At 48.4% G+C, this 17,203-nt stretch overlaps 1 protein-coding gene across 4 annotated transcripts in view; it reads left to right on the top strand.

The window, feature by feature from the left end:
- CCDC77 (coiled-coil domain containing 77) overlaps positions 1-17,203 on the top strand; it is a 305,397-nt gene that overhangs the window by 102,816 nt on the left and 185,378 nt on the right. For all 4 annotated transcript variants that reach the window (XM_029599936.1, XM_029599938.1, XM_029599937.1 and 1 more), the window contains exon 5: positions 1,285-1,381. In XM_029599936.1, coding sequence (XP_029455796.1) covers positions 1,285-1,381 — 97 coding nt within the window. The remainder of the gene's footprint in view (positions 1-1,284; positions 1,382-17,203) is intronic.

The following is a 17,203-nucleotide window of genomic DNA, read 5'->3' as shown; positions in this document are numbered from 1 at the left end:
GCCACTCAGAGGGGAGCACCCATTAGACTGGTTTCCGCTAGGCACTCAAGGGCACACAGAAGTCAGTGTTTAAAGGGGGAGTTGGTGGGATAGTGGATAAGAAATGATAGTATAATGTGAGTACAATGTGGGATGTTGTGCTATTTTGTTTTATGTTGTCTGGAGGTTCTATAGTTACTTGATATGTGAAATTGTTTCAATAAACATTTTATTAAAAAGAAAACAAAATTGCATTTAGTTGCCCACATAGGTTAAGCTGCATTGTAAATTCAGTTTCCTTATCATACACCAGACTAGTTCAGAACTCCTGAGTTCCCCCCACCCCTCCCCTTGCCAGCAGATGGAGACAGAGAACAAGTGTTTTGCTGACATCGCACAATATAGGGCACTCTATACCTTGCAGCCCTTCAATATTTCTCTGTCTCCAGCAGAAGGTGGAGGTGAAAAGCCTGCAGCTTTAGATGTATTGTGGATTTAGGCATTTAGTGTTTCTGCAATGACCTTATCTCCCCTAACTCTCCTGTTTCATTAGTATCCTTCGAAGATATACCTTCCTCCAAATCATGCACTTCTGAGTAATTGTCGGCTTTTCCCCTTGTTCTAGTTTAAAAGCTGCTCTATCTCCTTTTTAAAAGTTAGGACCAGCAGCCTTGTTACTCCTGGTTAAGGTGGAGCCTGTCTTTTTGGAAAAGTCTCCCTCTTCCCCAAAAGGTTATCCAGTTCCTTACAAAACTGAATCCCTCTTCCCTGCATCATCGTCTCATCCATGCATTGAGACTCCAGAGCTCTGCCTACCTCTGGGTACCAGCACGTGGAACAGGGAGCATTTCAGAGAATGCCACCCTGAAGGTTCTGGATTTAAGCTTTCTACCTAAAATCCTAAATTTGGCTTCCAGAATCTCCCTCCCACATGTTCCTGTGTCGTTGGTGCCCACATGTACCACAACAGTTGGCTCCTCCCCAGCACTGTCTAGAATCTTATCTAGGTGACGATTGAGGTCTGCCACCTTCGCACCAGGCAGGCAAGTTACCAGGCGGTCCTCACGTCCACCAGCCACCCAGCTATCTATATTTCTAATAATCGAGTTGCCCCATCTCCTGCTTGTTTGTCATCCTACTTTTTATGCAGTGAGATAAAATCAAGATTGAATGAACTTGTTCTGAAAAAAATGGAGTGTTTGGCATGTGGTCATATTGAGGGTGTAAGTGAACGTGTCAGTGCTTTTGTTGGGCTTTTGTTTCCTTTTGGATTCTGTAATTTTGATCCTTGTTCCTGATTTACAGGGAGCTGGAAGACAGGAAGAAAATTCAACAACTGTTGGCCCTTGTGGGAAATGACACTGGAGAAATGACCTATTTTTTCAAGGAGCCTCCAAACAAGGTGAAGAATGTATATTTTTATATTTAAAACTCGTGAGATAGGAGGCAGTGTCCTATTATGGATTGATAACTGGTTAAAAAAACCCCATGAAATAGAGGGTAGGATTCAATGGTAAGTTTGCAAATGGAGAAATAAAAATTACAATAAAATCACATCAACTTGTGTAACAAATTACATAAAATAGATACACATTATTAATATCTACATGTAATCCATACTTCTGAAGGCAAATCTTATACAATATTTTCAGCTACTGGCAACCATTTTCAGGCTGTTAAAAACAGGAATGCTTTCAACTGCTTGTAAAATAAAAGAATGTCATATATTTCCTAGCGTGTAGCCAGATGGACTCAGAACAAGTGGGTATAGTGTGCTCGTGCTAGCAGTTGGAGACTGATCTGACATCAGCACGGGTACATATACCCCCACAGGAAGTGAAGCAACTCAGTAATTTCCGTCTCCAAAGCAGTTTGGAGCGCCTGCACGCTCGCTGAGCGTGTTTTCCAAATCTACTTTCTACTTTCCAAATTTCTCAGAAGTCGAGCCCCGCACTCCTGCAGTGATACCCTCGGGTCCCTCCCCCAGTTGAGTTTCCCGGGGTGATTTCCGCGATCCCTCGGAGGTCTACGCCCCGGTCCGGTGGCCGAATCGCGGCAGGGATCTAGCCCACAAGCGAGAAGGTCTCGGGCCTGGCTGAGAGGCGCCTCGGTCCCGGCGTGGACTTAGCCCCGAGCGAGACGAGTTCGGCGGCTTAGAGGCAGCGGGTGCATTTCCTCAAGCGCGGCGGTGACGGTATTTCCCCTCTCCCCCCCGCAGCCGGAGACCGCCCGGGTTCCAGCCGGAAAGCGCCGAGGATCAGGTAAGGCGTACATCTCTTACTTTTGGTCTCCGAGGTACGAGGATCGGCGGCGTTGCCTGCATGCGGCACGCCGTGGAGGTCGCCATTTTGTCTGCCTTGTTCAGGTATTGAGCGCCCATGATAGGCGCCTGTTGATGGGCGCACAACATAGCATATCGCATATTGTATATTATTGAACGCATATTGTATATTATTGAGCGCATATTCCTGACCGCATATTATTGAGCGCATATTGCTGACCGCATATTATTGGGCGCATGTTATTGAAAGCGTATTATTATTGAGCGATATTTTTGGCAGCATAAGCGCCGGCGCCCTGCATTCGCAAGACGCGATGGAACATTTAAACGACCCGGCGTCTCCAGAGGTGGCACCTCCTGATTCCGGCGTGAAAGCTCTCGGCCTCTGTTCAGCATGCCAGCTCAGAGCCACGCAGAGTGAGGAGCCAGACTCCCTTTGTGCCCAATGTGAGGAGGCCGTGGGAGCCTCGGGCCAGGACCAGTCTCAACCGAGGTTTGCCGACAGTTCCCCAGGGGCCACCCCGGACTTAGCGGGCCGTCTCGAACAACCAGGAATCCCGGGGGACCTGGTACCCCGACGGCTAGAGACCGCTTCCATTTCCTGGGTGGATTTATTTAAGGGGATCCATGCCTTTGTACAAATGCAGTCAGCTTCCCGTCCAGGCCCGGCTGCTGCCCCGGCTGCCCCTGCCCCTGGACCTCCTCGCCCTTATCGCGGGCACCCGCCTCCGGGCAGTCCGGCTCATGCGGACCCTGATGTCTCGGAGGACGAGTCCGAACCCCCCCGAGGAGGGGGAACTTCCCTCGGGGATTGAGCCATATCGAACCATGAGGCGGTTCTTTCCCAAGGAAGATCTCTCCGACCTGGTTTCTCAGTGCCTGATGGAGTTGGCTATTCCAGGCCCCAGTACCATGGAGGCATCTACGCAGAACCCCCTGCTGGAGGGTCTTCATCCCACAGCCCGCCATTTCCCCTTCCTGCAAGCGGAGCAACAGCTGATCGATTTAGAGTGGAATGCGCCGGAGGCCTCATTCAAAGGGGGTCGGGGCTATCTGGTATGTACCCCCTAGATCTGGCAATCAAGGATATGCTGGCGTGCCCTACGGTGGACGCCTTGGTTAGCGCTGTGGTCAAGCGCACTACCATTCCAGTGGAGGGGGGGCGGCCCTCAAGGAGGCTCATGACCGCCTGGATGCCATCCTGAAACAAACCTTTGAGGTGGCAGCCCTGTCTTTGCGAATCGCAACCTGCTGCACAGTGATGACGCGTTCCTGTTTGTCACAGGTCAGGAACAATGCTCCGGCAGCGGATATGGAGTCCGCTCTCTCGTTCCTTATGGATGCCGCCTCCGACCTAGTCCGTACAACAGCTAAGGGGATCTCATCCTCAGTAGCAGCCAGGAAGCAGCTCTGGATACGGAATTGGTCAGCCGATGCTCCTTCGAAGAAACGTCTCACTAGAATGCCGTTCAAGGGTTCTCTCCTGTTCGGCAGTGACCTAGATAAACTGCCAGCACATGGGGCGCCTCTCCAGTACCTCGACTGCCAGAAGACAGGTCCAAGAGGAACCAGCGCGCCTTCCCGAGGCCATCCAGAGGTAGAAGCTCCCAACGCTTCACTCCCTATAGGACTCGCTACCAGGCACCTCGTCCTCAGGCCAGGAACCAGTCCTTTCGGGCCAAGCAGCACAAGAGGGGAGCCGGCTCGGGTTCGGGTCCCGGCTGCACCCCACAATGAGAATCAGCCGAAACATCCGGGGGACGGAGCCATAGGGGGCAGGTTAACCCTCTTCTACCCCAGATGGGTCGAGATTACTTCGGACCAGTGGGTCCTTACCATCATCCGAGAGGGGTATTATCTGGACTTCCATCACATCCCTCCAGACAGGTTTGTGGAATCCCCGTGTCCAATCCACAAGAAGGCAGCATTGGAAGCTACCCTGGCGAGGCTCCTGTCCTTGAAAGCCATAATCCCAGTACCTGCATGGGAAATGGATTCTGGGCACTATTCCATTTATTTCATGGTACCCAAGAAAGAGGGCACTTTCCGACCTGTATTGGACCTCAAGTCAGTCAACCGATACTTAAGGGTCCCGAGGTTTCGCAAGGAAACTCTGCGCTCAGTCAAGACCGCAGTACAGCCAGGGGAGTTCCTCACGGCCTTAGACTTGTCAGAAGCCTACCTGCATATCCCGATCCATCAGGATCATTAGCGCTACCTACGCTTCAAGGTTCTGGGACGACACTTCCAATTCCGGGCTTTGCCCTTCGGGTTAGCCACGGCGCCGCGGACCTTCACCAAGGTGATCATAGTGGTAGCAGCGGCGCTCAGACAGGAAGGAATCCTGGTCCATCCCTACCTAGACGATTGGCTGATCAGGGCGAAATCACGAGAAGAGAGCCATGGGGCAACCAACAGGGTGATCGCTCTTCTGGAAAGCCTGGGATGGGTAGTCAACCTAAACAAGAGTTGCCTACAGCCTTCCCAATCACTGGAATACCTGGGAGTCTGGTTCGACACCCAGGCAGACAAAGTCAGTCTCACCACCAAGAGAAGGTTAAAACTCCAGACGCGTCTACGGTCCTTGATGGGAGCCAGTCGGCCCATAGCTTGGGATTATCTGCAGGTTCTCGGTCTCATGGCATCCACCCTGGAAGTGGTACCCTGGGCAAGGGCCCATATGAGACCTCTACAACGCTCCCTCCTCTCTCGATGGAGTCCCCGCTTCCGGAATTACTCCGTGCATCTCCCTCTACCAGCCAGAGTGCGGACCCAGCTACGGTGGTGGTTGCAGTCCAACCACACGAGCACGGGGTCGAAGATGTCCTCCCCCACGTGGACTCTGCTCACCACAGATGCCAGCCTGAGCGGATGGGGAGCACACTGCGAAGAGGTCACCACCCAAGGGCGGTGGAACAGAGAAGAGTCGGGGTGGAACATCAACCGACTAGAGGCACGGGCAGTCCGGTTGGCCTGCCTGCAATTTGCTCACAGATTGAGGAACAGAGCAGTCAGAGTGATGTCAGACAACGCCACCACGGTGGCATACATCAACCGACAGGGCGGAACCAGAAGCCAACAGGTGTCCCTAGAGATAGCTCCGCTGATGGCTTGGGCAGAGGCGAATCTCCAGGACATCTCCGCCGTCCACATTGCCGGAAGGGACAACACCGCGGCAGACTTTCTCAGCAGGGAAAGCCTAAATCCGGGAGAATGGCAGCTGCCTCCCACAGCCTTCCAGATGATTGTGGATCAGTGGGGGACTCCGGACATGGACTTACTGGCGGACAGGTCCAATGCTCAAGTACCCAGATACTTCAGCCGCAAGCGAGATCCGTTCTCTCACGGGATCAATGCCCTGGTTCAGCCATGGCCTCCAGGGACCCTGCTATACGCCTTTCCTCCGTGGCCCCTGCTGGGCGCCCTTATACACAAGATTCAGAGGCACAGGGGCCTAGTTCTTCTAGTGGCACCAGACTGGCCAAGAAGACCCTGGTACGCGGACATGAGAAGACTACTGGCAGGGGAGCCTCTTCCCATGCCTCCGCTCCGGGACCTGCTACATCAAGGTCCCATCCTTCACGAGGATCCAGCTCAATTCTCTCTTACGGTCTGGCCATTGAGAGGGCTAGACTGAAGAAAAGAGGTTACTCGGAGCCGGTGATAGATACATTCCTCCGAGCTCGCAAGTTTTCCACATCCCTCACCTACATAAGGATCTGGAGAGTATTTGAAGCCTGGTGCGACACTCATGGCACCGATCCACATGCGACCACAATCCCTATTGTTCTGGATTTCCTGCAGGATGGGCTTCAGAAGGGTCTCTCCCTAAGCTCCATCAAAGTTCAGGTGGCTGCGCTGTCTTGCTATGGTCCCAGGAGGGGATGGCAAGACCATTGCCACGCACCCAGATGTTTCCCGCTTCCTGAAAGGAGTCAAGCACATTCGTCCGCCACTGAAGTGGCCAGTGCCCCTGTGGAACCTCAACATAGTTTTGGATTTCCTCGCGGGATCCACCTTCAGACCCCTCCGGGGCCTGTCTCTCCGTTCTCTAACTTTGAAGATGGTGTTCTTGCTGGCAGTGTGTTCAGCACGCCGCATCTCGGAGCTGCAAGCGCTGTCCTGCCGTGATCCCTTTCTCAGAATCACTCCAGAGGCTATCCATCTTCGCATGGTTCCCTCCTTTTTACCTAAAGTGGTCTCACAATTTCACCTCAACCAAACCATATCCTTGCCAACTACGGCAGGTTTGAAGAAATCAGAAGAAGGGCGTTTAGAAAGGACGAACAGATGGTCCGTCTTTCGTACTGCTTCTGTCATTTCCAGGAATCTGGGCAGCAATCTGCCTATGTCGAGATGGCGTAGCAAACGCCCTTCTTCTGATTTCTTCAAACCTGCCGTAGTTGGCAAGGATATGGTTTATGGTTTATCCCAAAAGATAGTCACAACTGGGCATGACCACCAGATATGCAGATAGGAGCCCACCTGTCCATAATGTCTCCAACACTGATCAGCAATGTGGGGGAACATAGCATGCAAGCGAACCGGAGTCAAATGCCATCTATACAATAATTTATAACAATGCTCCTGAACTGCAGCGGAAATAGAACTTTTTGCAGTTTTCTGAAACACAACATCCCATTCCTCTTCCATAATTACAACACCCAACTCAGTCTCCCAGGCTTTGATATGTGCAAAAGCGTAGGGTGATTGTGGGTTTAGGAGAGAATACAATTTGGAAATTACTCCTTGGATTTTATCAGCATGATCACAGTAGTTCTCGAATAATGATTAAGTAGAGCGCACTGAATGTGTGTCCCGGACCTTTTGTAAGAAATGTCGGACCTGAGCTACCCCCAAAAAGTCCCTCATACCCCCCTTGAATCTGTCCGTGAAATCATGCGCTGAGATCAAGTCCCCCTCCCGCCACAGATGACTGATAGTTACTACTCCCTGCTGCATCCAGTTGTGGAAAACCGGGGAGCTCCAGCCCATCAGGAATAGGTGCGTCAGCTGATAATAGGTATGGGAACCCACAATCTGACTTTGCCACTGGGACCATATGTTAAGAGTGGTCCATAGCGCCACCGGAAAGAAAGCTAAAGGCCGATATGTATGTTTAGGCTGCCAAAATAACGCCTGAATGGGCATTACCTCTATCATTGCCTGCTCTAGACGGACCCATTGCTTAATATCGCGCTGCTGGTAAGTGGCAACAATTGCTCACAAGTGGGCTGCTCCATGATACCAGGCTAAATTTGGGACCCCTCTCCCGCCACTTTTGCGAGGGATGTAGAGAACAGCTCGCGCCACCCTGGGCAGTCACCTTCTCCATATGTAGCCAAAGAGCTTTCTTTGCCAGACTGTGAGGACCGCTTTCGGCACTAGTATGGGAAGAGTAGAGAACAGATATCGCCTGACATCCACAAAAGAGTGCACCTTCTCTATAGCCAGTCCTTTGTCTTGAGTCATGTACTCAAAAGTTTAAAAAAAAAAAAAAAGCTAAAAACATGGCTTTTTAAACAAGCATTCCCGGACTAAACTCTATGCCCTCCACAATTACCCTATGCCCATCACAATTATACTGCAATTACTCCTCAATGTTCAGCATCACTGATCCCAGTGCCTCCATCAAGCCCACACAATCCTCTCTCTATGCACCCTTCTCCCCTCCCTCGCACTTCTTGTACACCCTCCTCATCCCCCATTACCCAGTATCTCTCCACATCTTCCCTCCCCCCCCATTCTGCCCCTCTCCCCTGTTGCCAGCAATAATAGCTGTCGCTACTTGTAAATAAAGTTGCAATGTTCTGTCTTAAGCTCTGCTGCTCCCCCCCAAGTTACATTCTCCCTGTTCAATGTGCCTTCTTGTTACAAGTTATATGTAAACCGATATGATGTTCCCACGAATAACGGTATATAAAAAAAGTTAAATAAATAATTATTTGTAGACCCCCCACCTTTACGATTAGGCCTTGGAAAGTGAAATACTTCATATTTAGGGTGGGAAATTTAGTTAAGGATTACATTATCTTTCTCAGTCAAACAGGTTTCAGAGATGCAAAAAATAGTGGACTGTAAATCTTCTAGCAGGTCACCAATCAATGGGATTTTTAAAATATAGTTTGACATTTAATAGTAGCAGAGTAAACATTAAACAGGAGGATGCAGTGGAAGAAGTAGTACATATCGTTGGGAAGACCAAGTTTGTGATCCTTCTTTGCTTCATACTTGTGGTTCTTCTTAGATCTCCAAACAGGCCACGTCCTAGTATGGGTTCAAAAGCACTTCTGGTCCATGATTATTAAATTTCATCCATGGAGCAATGAAATGATCAGTGAAACAGTGTGGCCACTCAAGAGACATAGTGGAGCCAGAAAAAGTGCAGAGGAAGGTGACAAAAATGGTAAAGGGGATGGAATGGGTTCCCTAAGATGAGAGGCTTCGCAGGTTAAAGCTCTTCAGCTTTGAAAATAAAAGTATGAGAAAAGACATGATCGATTTTTTTTTTTTTTAAATCATGAGTTGAGTGGAACAGGTAAGTATAAAAGATAGTTCAAATAATACTAAAACAAGGGGACATATCATGAAACTAACAACTAACAGATTTAAAACAAATCAGAGAAAGTACTTTTACACTCAGCGCACGAAATGTGGAATCTGTTGCCAGAGCATGTGGTCAAGGAGCATAGCAGGGTTAAAAAGAAGTTTGGGCAAGTTCCTGGAGGAAATGTCTTTAAAACATTATTAACCAGGTAGACTAGAGAGAGCTAATTCTATCCCTGAGAGTGATTAACAAGAATTCTACTTTTGGGATACGATGGGTACTTGGTACCTGGACTGGCCACTTTCTGAGACAGAATGCTGGGCTTGATGGACCTTGGTTTGATCCAGCACGCTGTTTAAGTGCTTATCTGTGAAACTGAAGCACTCTATCTATGTCCACAAACTTGAATGCTCATTGAGGAAATCTAAATCCAAGGATTAAAGGGAGAAAGGTCGGCCAGAAAACAGTAATAAGGGCAGAATCTAAAAACACAAATTGATGGGAGAAGAAAATTGCCTGGACAATTCAGTCGGCCCATTTTCCCTGCCTACTGCAATGTCACAGATGTAACAAATTCCAGTTTTGTTTTCATATTCCCATCTGTATGGATCCTCTGTGCCTGTTCCATTCCTTTTTGGAATTTAGATACCATTTTTACCCCCTCACCTCCACTGAAAGATTGTCCTACAAAACAGTGATAGAAACTAAATTAGTAAAATACACTGTGGACTCATATTTGTGATGAAAATAATTTTGTCATCTTAAAATTTCTCCAATCATCCCAAAGTTTTGGAAATTAAACTAGTGAAAACTATTCAATAATGTGAAAAATAAAATGTCTATGTACAAAACATCACAGAAATATACGGTCTCCCAGATATCATGAACCCAGTATGTTCTGTGTTTTGGCTAAATGCCCGCATCAGGGGACAAGATCAACATTCCATTTCATTCTGCTACACCAGTCCAAACAAATGGGTTATGTCTCCTCCTAAGAGATGGAGGCAGAGCACATAGCTTTCTTTGTAACATCACCACCTCTACTGAGGAGTGGTGCTGCACCGAAGAAAAAACAAAAACAATGTTTCCAGCAGATAGGACATTATCCCAGGACAAGCAGGATGATAGTCCTCACATATGGGTGACGTCACTGGACGGAGCCCTATCATGGAAAACTTTCTGTCAAAGTTTCTAGAAACATTTGACTGGCACACTGAGCCCACTGAGCATGCCCAGCATGCCATTATCCCTCGAGCCACAGGGGTCTCCCTTTAGTCTCTTTTTTTCCGCACTGCAGTTAGCCTCGCAGTCAGGAGCCCTATGTGATTTTTTTATACAATATTTCCTTAGGGGAAAAAGTAATAATTTTCTTCAGAAAACTATCCCTTAATAGGGGTCTCTCAATCTCGGGTTACTTTTCTTCGATCGGTGACTAAAACCAATTATTTGCAGTTGATACTGGTCCTAAATTTCCTCGGTGACCACAGGCCGTCGACGGCTGTCCGGCCTTAAATTTGTCATTATGGCAACTGGGTTCAAAAAATGCCCAAATTGCCCTCACACGATGTCGATCACCGATCCTCACATCGAATGTGTTCTATGCCTGGGCGCAGGACATAATGTTTCTTCATGTCCTCAATGCGCTGAGATGACTTCAAAAGGTAGACGGGCCCGTCTAGAAAAAATGGAGCATCTCTTTAAAATTCAACTGCTTCCATCGACATCAATGCAGTCTTCACCGGCAGGAGTTTCCAAAAAGGTAATCATAAAAACCTGCCGAGTACACGAGGGTAGTGGTGACCCACTATCCCCGACTCCATCTAAGGCGTCGACTAAGTCTGCTTCGGTGCTTGAAAGAAGAACCGAGCACAGAGAAAAGCATCGATACCGACATCGACGAGAAACATCTGGTGCCAGATCCGATTCGGGAGCGGTCTCGATGGCTATTGAGCCACCTCCCAAGAAGGCCAGGGTAGGCGATTCGTCGATGCCCTTGATGCCACAAGATCCAAGGCAATCCCCACCGATATCGGTGCCGGGTACTGTGCCCCCACAGGGACCTGTGGAGGAACTAGTTTTGCCTACTCTGCCACCCCCTATAGCTGCTCTGTCCTCATCAGCTATACGGGAGGAACTGGATGGATTTATCCGCCAGGCATTTATCGATGCCCTCCGAGAACTTTATCCACCAATGCCGGTTCCCATTCCTCCACCGGTGCCGGAGCCATCAATTCTTGCTCCACTGCTATCTAGGCTTGATACATTGATCAGTGCCCTGCCGACGCAACCTGCTCTATCGATGCCTAAGACACCGATCAAGCACCCGATACCGATACTGGGCTCTTCGGACAAAGGAGGCACCGATTCTGACCAACAGCCATTGATGCCTCTGCCGATGCCAGGACTGTCAGGACTCTCGGGATCGAGACGCCCGATGCCACTGTCGATACCATCAGTGCCATATCCATCACCATCAATGCTACCAAGGCATAAACAAAAACCACCGATGGATTCATCGAAGACCATGCCTCCGTCGATGCCATTTTCACTTCCTCCTTCCAGTCCACATCCACACACTTTATCAGACACCTGGGAGGATGTGGACACCGATTCTTCTACTGAAGACATCTTGTCGGACCCTTCACCACCAGAGGAAAGGAGAAAATCACCTTCTGAGGACCTCTCCTGCTCAAACTTTGTTCGGGAAATGTCTGACACAATCCCCTTTCAATTACTAACAGAAGAGGATACAAGACACAGGACTTTAGAAGTCCTTCAATTTGTGGATGCTCCTAAAGAAATTGTCACCATACCAGTACATGAAGTGCTAGTTGACCTTCAACATCGCCTTTGGGAACATCCCTGCACTGTGCCACCGGTAAACAGGAGGACAAATGCCGCATATTTAGTGCAGCACATACATGGGTTTCAAAAACCTCAGCTCCCACATCAATCTGTTGTGGTAGAGTCCATGCAAAAAAGATCAAAGAGGATTTGACCACACTCTTCCACACCACTGGGAAAAGAGCAAAAATTCTTAGATAATTTAGGACGTAAAATGTTCCAAGGTTCCATGCTCTTATCAAGAATTGCCTCATACCAGTTATATATGACACAATACCAAAGAAATTTGTGGAAACAAATGCAAAAATTATCTGAAACCCTTCCACATCAGCATCAAGACACTTTCAGTTCTATCATACACAAAGGTCTAGAAGCTGGCAAACACAAGGTACGTTCTGCCTATGACTCATTTGAGACATCCTCCAGAATGTCAGCGACTGGAATTAGTGCCCAAAGATGGGCATGGTTGAAGGCATCCGACCTCAGGCCTGATGTACAAGAGAAATTGGCTGATCTTCCTTGCACAGGTGAGAACCTGTTTGGTGAAAAAGTGCAAGATGCAGTTGCACAGCTGAAAGTTCATAACGAAACTCTGCGCCAACTCTCTATAATTACTGCAGAGACTCCATCTTCTGCAAGACGCCCATCCAGAAAAGATACAAGAAAGCCTTTCTATCGACCACAAAGATATTATCCACCAGCTTCTCATGGTAGAACTACAAGGCTATCACAAAGGAGCCATCCCAGACAGCCAAAAGCATCTAGACCTCAACCTCCCCCTCAGACAGGCCAAGCATCTGGGTTTTGAAAACCTACTGGAGAACAGCAGCCACTCCAAAAACCCCATTCAAAATTTACCAGTTTGAGGCCGGGTCTCATTCTTTCTACCAATTGGATAAACATCACAACAGATCAATGGGTATTATCCATTAGAACACAAGGTTACCATCTGTATTTTCTCACAGTACCCAGAGATTCCCCACCAAACTCCCTCTGGGTACACAAAGACCATACCACTCTTTTAGAAACAGAATTATCCACCCTTCTGAGAGCCAGGGCCATGGAACCAGTTCTTCGACCTCAGCAGGGCAGAGGATTCTACTCCCGCTATTTTCTCATTCCAAAGGAAAACAGGAGGACTACGTCCCATCTTAGACCTCCGAAATCTCAACAAATTTCTACGAAAGAAAAATTCAGGATGGTGTCCTTAGGCACCATGATTCCCATTCTTCAAGCAGGAGATTGGCTCTGTTCCTTGGATCTTCAAGACGCTTACGCTCACATTTCTATATTCCCTCCTCAGCGCGAGTTCCTGCATTTCCTGGTGGGTCATCAACACTTTCAATACCGGGTTCTGCCATTCGGACTTGCATCAGCACCCCGAGTATTCACAAAGTGCCTAGCAGTGGCAGCGGCCCATTTACGCAAGGAAAGTATACACATTTTTCTTTATCTGGACGACTGGCTCATCAAGAGCCAATCAAAACAAGGAGCTCTCGATTCTCTCAAGCTCGCAACCAATCTGCTTCACTTTTTGGGATTTCTTATCAATTACCAAAAATCCCACCTTATACCATCTCGCCTTCTACAGTTCATCAGAGCAGAATTGAACACCACCATATCAAAAGCCTTCCTACCAAAAGACCACGCAGACGTACTCTCCAGATTAGAGAAATCTCTGCGCGCAAAGAAAACAGCTACAGCCCATCAGTTCCTAACTCTGCTGGGCCACATGGTTTCCACAATCCACATCACCCCTATGGCCAGATTAGCCATGAGAATAATGCAATGGACTTTGAGATCACAGTGGCACCAAGCCATTCAACCACTGTTGTCTCCAGTTCAAATAAACCACCAGTTATGTTCAACTCTCCTTTGGTGGATGAACACAAACAACTTACTAACAGGCCTACCGTTCCAGCAATCAGTCCCACAAGTGACCTTAACTACAGATGCACCCACCTTAGGTTGGAGAGCACATATGAACAATCTTCAGACTCAAGGTACTTGGACAAGTCTCGAAGCAACATTTCAAATCAACTTCCTGGAGCTTCGAGCAATACGTTATGCTCTATATGCATTCAAGGACTGCCTTTCACACAAGACTGTTCTAATACAAACAGACAACACAGTTGCCATGTGGTACCTGAACAAACAAGGAGGGTATGGGCTCTTATCTCCTTTGCCAAGAAGCCGCGCAAATTTGGGACTGGGCCCTGACACATTCCATGTGTCTCCGGGCCATTTATCTAGCAGGCATTGCAGATCGCCTCAGTCATCAGTTCCATCCCCTCGAGTGGTCCCTGGATCCTTTAGTAACGGCCAGAATATTCCAGCGTTGGGGTCAACCAACAATAGACCTCTTTGCATCTGAACTGAATCACAAAGTGGACAGATTCTGCTCCTTACACAAGCAGAGAAACCAGTTAGCCATGGATGCCTTTGCTTTCCCCTGGAACTCAGGCCTCCTATTCGAGTATCCCCCGATACCACTGATAACCAAAACTCTCATGAAGCTACAACAGGACGAAGGATCAATGATACTCATAGCCCCGTATTGGCCTCAACAAGTGTGGTTTCCCATACTTCTCGACCTCTCGATCAAGGAACCAATTCGCCTGGGCACAGCACCCACTCTCATAATTCAGGACCAGGGCAGGTTACGCCATCCCAACCTTCAAATCCTATCCCTCACAGCATGGATGTTGAAAGCTTTATCCTTCAACCACTCAACCACTCAAGCTTTCAACTAATGTCTCTCAAGTGCTTGTAGCTTCACAGAAACCTTTCACACGAAAATCCTATTGTCGTAAGTGGAAAAGATTCACCACGTGGTGCACGCAAAACAGTATTGACCCCTTTTCCTGCCCCACATCATCTTTATTAGACTATCTTTGGCACCTTTCAGACTCTGGTCTTCAGAGTACGTCAGTAAGGGTGCATCTGAGTGCTATCTCAGTCTACCACAAAGGAGTAGGGGATGCCCCGATATCAGTGCAACCCCTTGTCAATAGTTTCATGAGAGTTTAATTCAGTTAAAACCCCCGTTACAGCCACCAGTCACAGAATGGGATCTTAATGTAGTATTAACAAGTCTCATGCGTTCTCCTTTTGAGCCTATAGATTCATGCGATATTAAATTTCTTACGTGGAAGTTCTCTTCATAATAGCTATTACCTCTTCTAGAAGGATTAGTGAGTTACAAACACTTGTCACATACTCACCCTATACAAGGTTCCTACGTGACCGAGTGGTCCTACGTACTCACCCAAAATTCCTTCCCAAAGTGGTTACTGACTTCCACTTGAATCAGTCCATAGTCTTGCCCACTTTCTTCCCAAGACCTCACTCTCACCAAGGTGAAAGGGTTTTACACACCTAAGACTGTAAACGTGCACTTGCCTATTACCTAGACCGCACTGCAGTCCATGGGAAATCCACCCAGCTCTTTGTTTCTTTAGATAAAAACAAACCAGGTAGGGCAGTGGGCAAACAAACTCTCTCCAACTGGCTAGCAGATTGTAAAGAGTTATGCTATGAGAAAGCAGGCCTTCCTCTCCAAGGACGAGTAAAGGCGCACTCAGAGCAATGTCAACCTCAGTAGCGCACATACTCACAGTACCGATTGCTGAGATTTGTAAGGCTGCAACATGGAGCTCTCTTCACACATTTGCAGCTCATTACTGCTTGGACAAAGAAGGACGACAGGATTCAGCCTTTGGACAATCTGTCTTAAAGAACTTATTTCCAGTATAATCCCATCTCCTTCCACATCCACCCTGCTGTGATTTCAGGCTGCCTCATTTTTCCCAACAGTACACCAGTTGTGTCTGTTGCACAGGTTGTATGCTGTTGGTCCAAACCAAAGATGACTCAGCCTGTAGCTTGCTAATCACCCATATGTGAGGACTATCATCCTGCTTGTCCTGGGATAAAGCAGAATTGCTTACCTGTAACAGGTGTTATCCCAGGACAGCAGGATGTAGTCCTCACGAAACCCACCCGCCACCCCGCGGAGTTGGGTCCGAAACGTTTTTTATTTCAAATTTTTCACTCGCACTTATTGCTACAAACGAGACTAAAGGGAGAATCTGGCTCGAGGGATAATGGCATGCTCAGTGTACCAGTCAAAAGTTTCAAGAAACTTTGACAGAAAGTTTTCCGTGATAGGGCTCCGTGCAGTGACGTCACCCATACATGAGGACTACATCCTGCTGTCCTGGGATAACACCTGTTACAGGTAAGCAACTCTGCTTTCTCATCTGGTGCAGCAGATCTGTGGTTTCCAGGTTTGGCTTGTTCAGCCTACTTGAGTGTTTTGAGCATTTGTTGCTTGAGCTACAGGCCAGGATGCCCATTTATGGAAACTCTTAGTCCTAGAGAGGATTTGATAGAATAGTGGGAGAGCTTTAGGCTTGAATTGATTCTCTGAGAAGATTGTTCCTTTCTCTCCCATTCCCCCCCACTCCCACTATTCTGCTTCTTATTTACTTCGCCAGCCAAAGGATAATGAAACTTAAAAGAAGAGGGGGGGAAAAGCAGAACAATTTCAGGCAATGTCTGCTGGGTCCTTGTGATTGTTTGCTGGCAGTAAGTCTCAGTGATGTGGAGAGGAAGTGAAGTCCCATCTCCCACATTGGCCTCTGGGTTTATTCCTTCCAGTTCTTTCCTCAGCTGTTGGGAGGCCTCTAATTGGGGTGGCTACCTGTCAGCACCACAGTGCTAGTGAGCCTGCCCATCTGCAGAATTGCTGGCTTCTACTGCCCACTATGCAGGGAAAGTAATGCTGTTCCTCGGAGCCTGAGTTTTATTCTAAACCCGGCAGAGCAGGGCAGATGGATTCAGCAGGGCCCTCTTCTTTTAGCGGCAACTTTGGAGAGTTGTGCTGAGGAAAGCTTTAGAAATGGAGACTGAGGCACTGATTTCAGTGGGAACAGCTGCCATTTTGTCATCTCCTCAGGCAGCCTTCCCTCCTGTGCCTTCTATGCCAGTAACTCCGGGTGACCCAGTATTAATTCCTGTCGGAGTTTTCTGTCTTTGATTCACTTCAGGCTATAGGTGTTGCGTCCATCGGTCGCAGACGGTTGCGCTCTCTCTGCCTCACCTCTTTTCTTCCTCTCTCCTCTCCTCTCTGGGAAAGATGGCTGCCTACACTGCTGATTGCCGACCTCTCCGGTGTCCCCAGTCCAGCATGGGTGATTGCGTTCGCCATGTTTCCTCCTGAGGCCTCCTAGGGTACACCCGAGTGCGCGCCACCCACGCTTTTGAATACGTCATGGCGGGAACCTCCAGGGGCGGCCGCACCGCATGACGTCAATACCTCCGGGTACTTGGCCTCCTTACGAGTTAGCAAGGATTACAGTCCAGCTACTTCTGACCGCTTCTAAGCTGCCTGCTTGGAACACCGCTTCCTACCCTCTGAGGTATTCGCTGCCTCCTGGTAGTTCTGGGTACCCGCTCCTCGGGGGCTCTTCCGGGGTTTGCCTCGCTCTAACTACTCAGGACACCTGCTCCTTGGGGGTCTTGTCTGTTCTTCTTCAGGAACCTTGCCG

The sequence above is a fragment of the Rhinatrema bivittatum genome, chromosome 4, assembly GCF_901001135.1.
Source record: "Rhinatrema bivittatum chromosome 4, aRhiBiv1.1, whole genome shotgun sequence".
Classification (NCBI taxonomy): Eukaryota; Metazoa; Chordata; class Amphibia; order Gymnophiona; family Rhinatrematidae; genus Rhinatrema; species Rhinatrema bivittatum.
The sequence above is the reverse complement of the archived record's forward strand: the minus strand, read 5'-3'. Positions and strand labels throughout refer to the sequence as shown.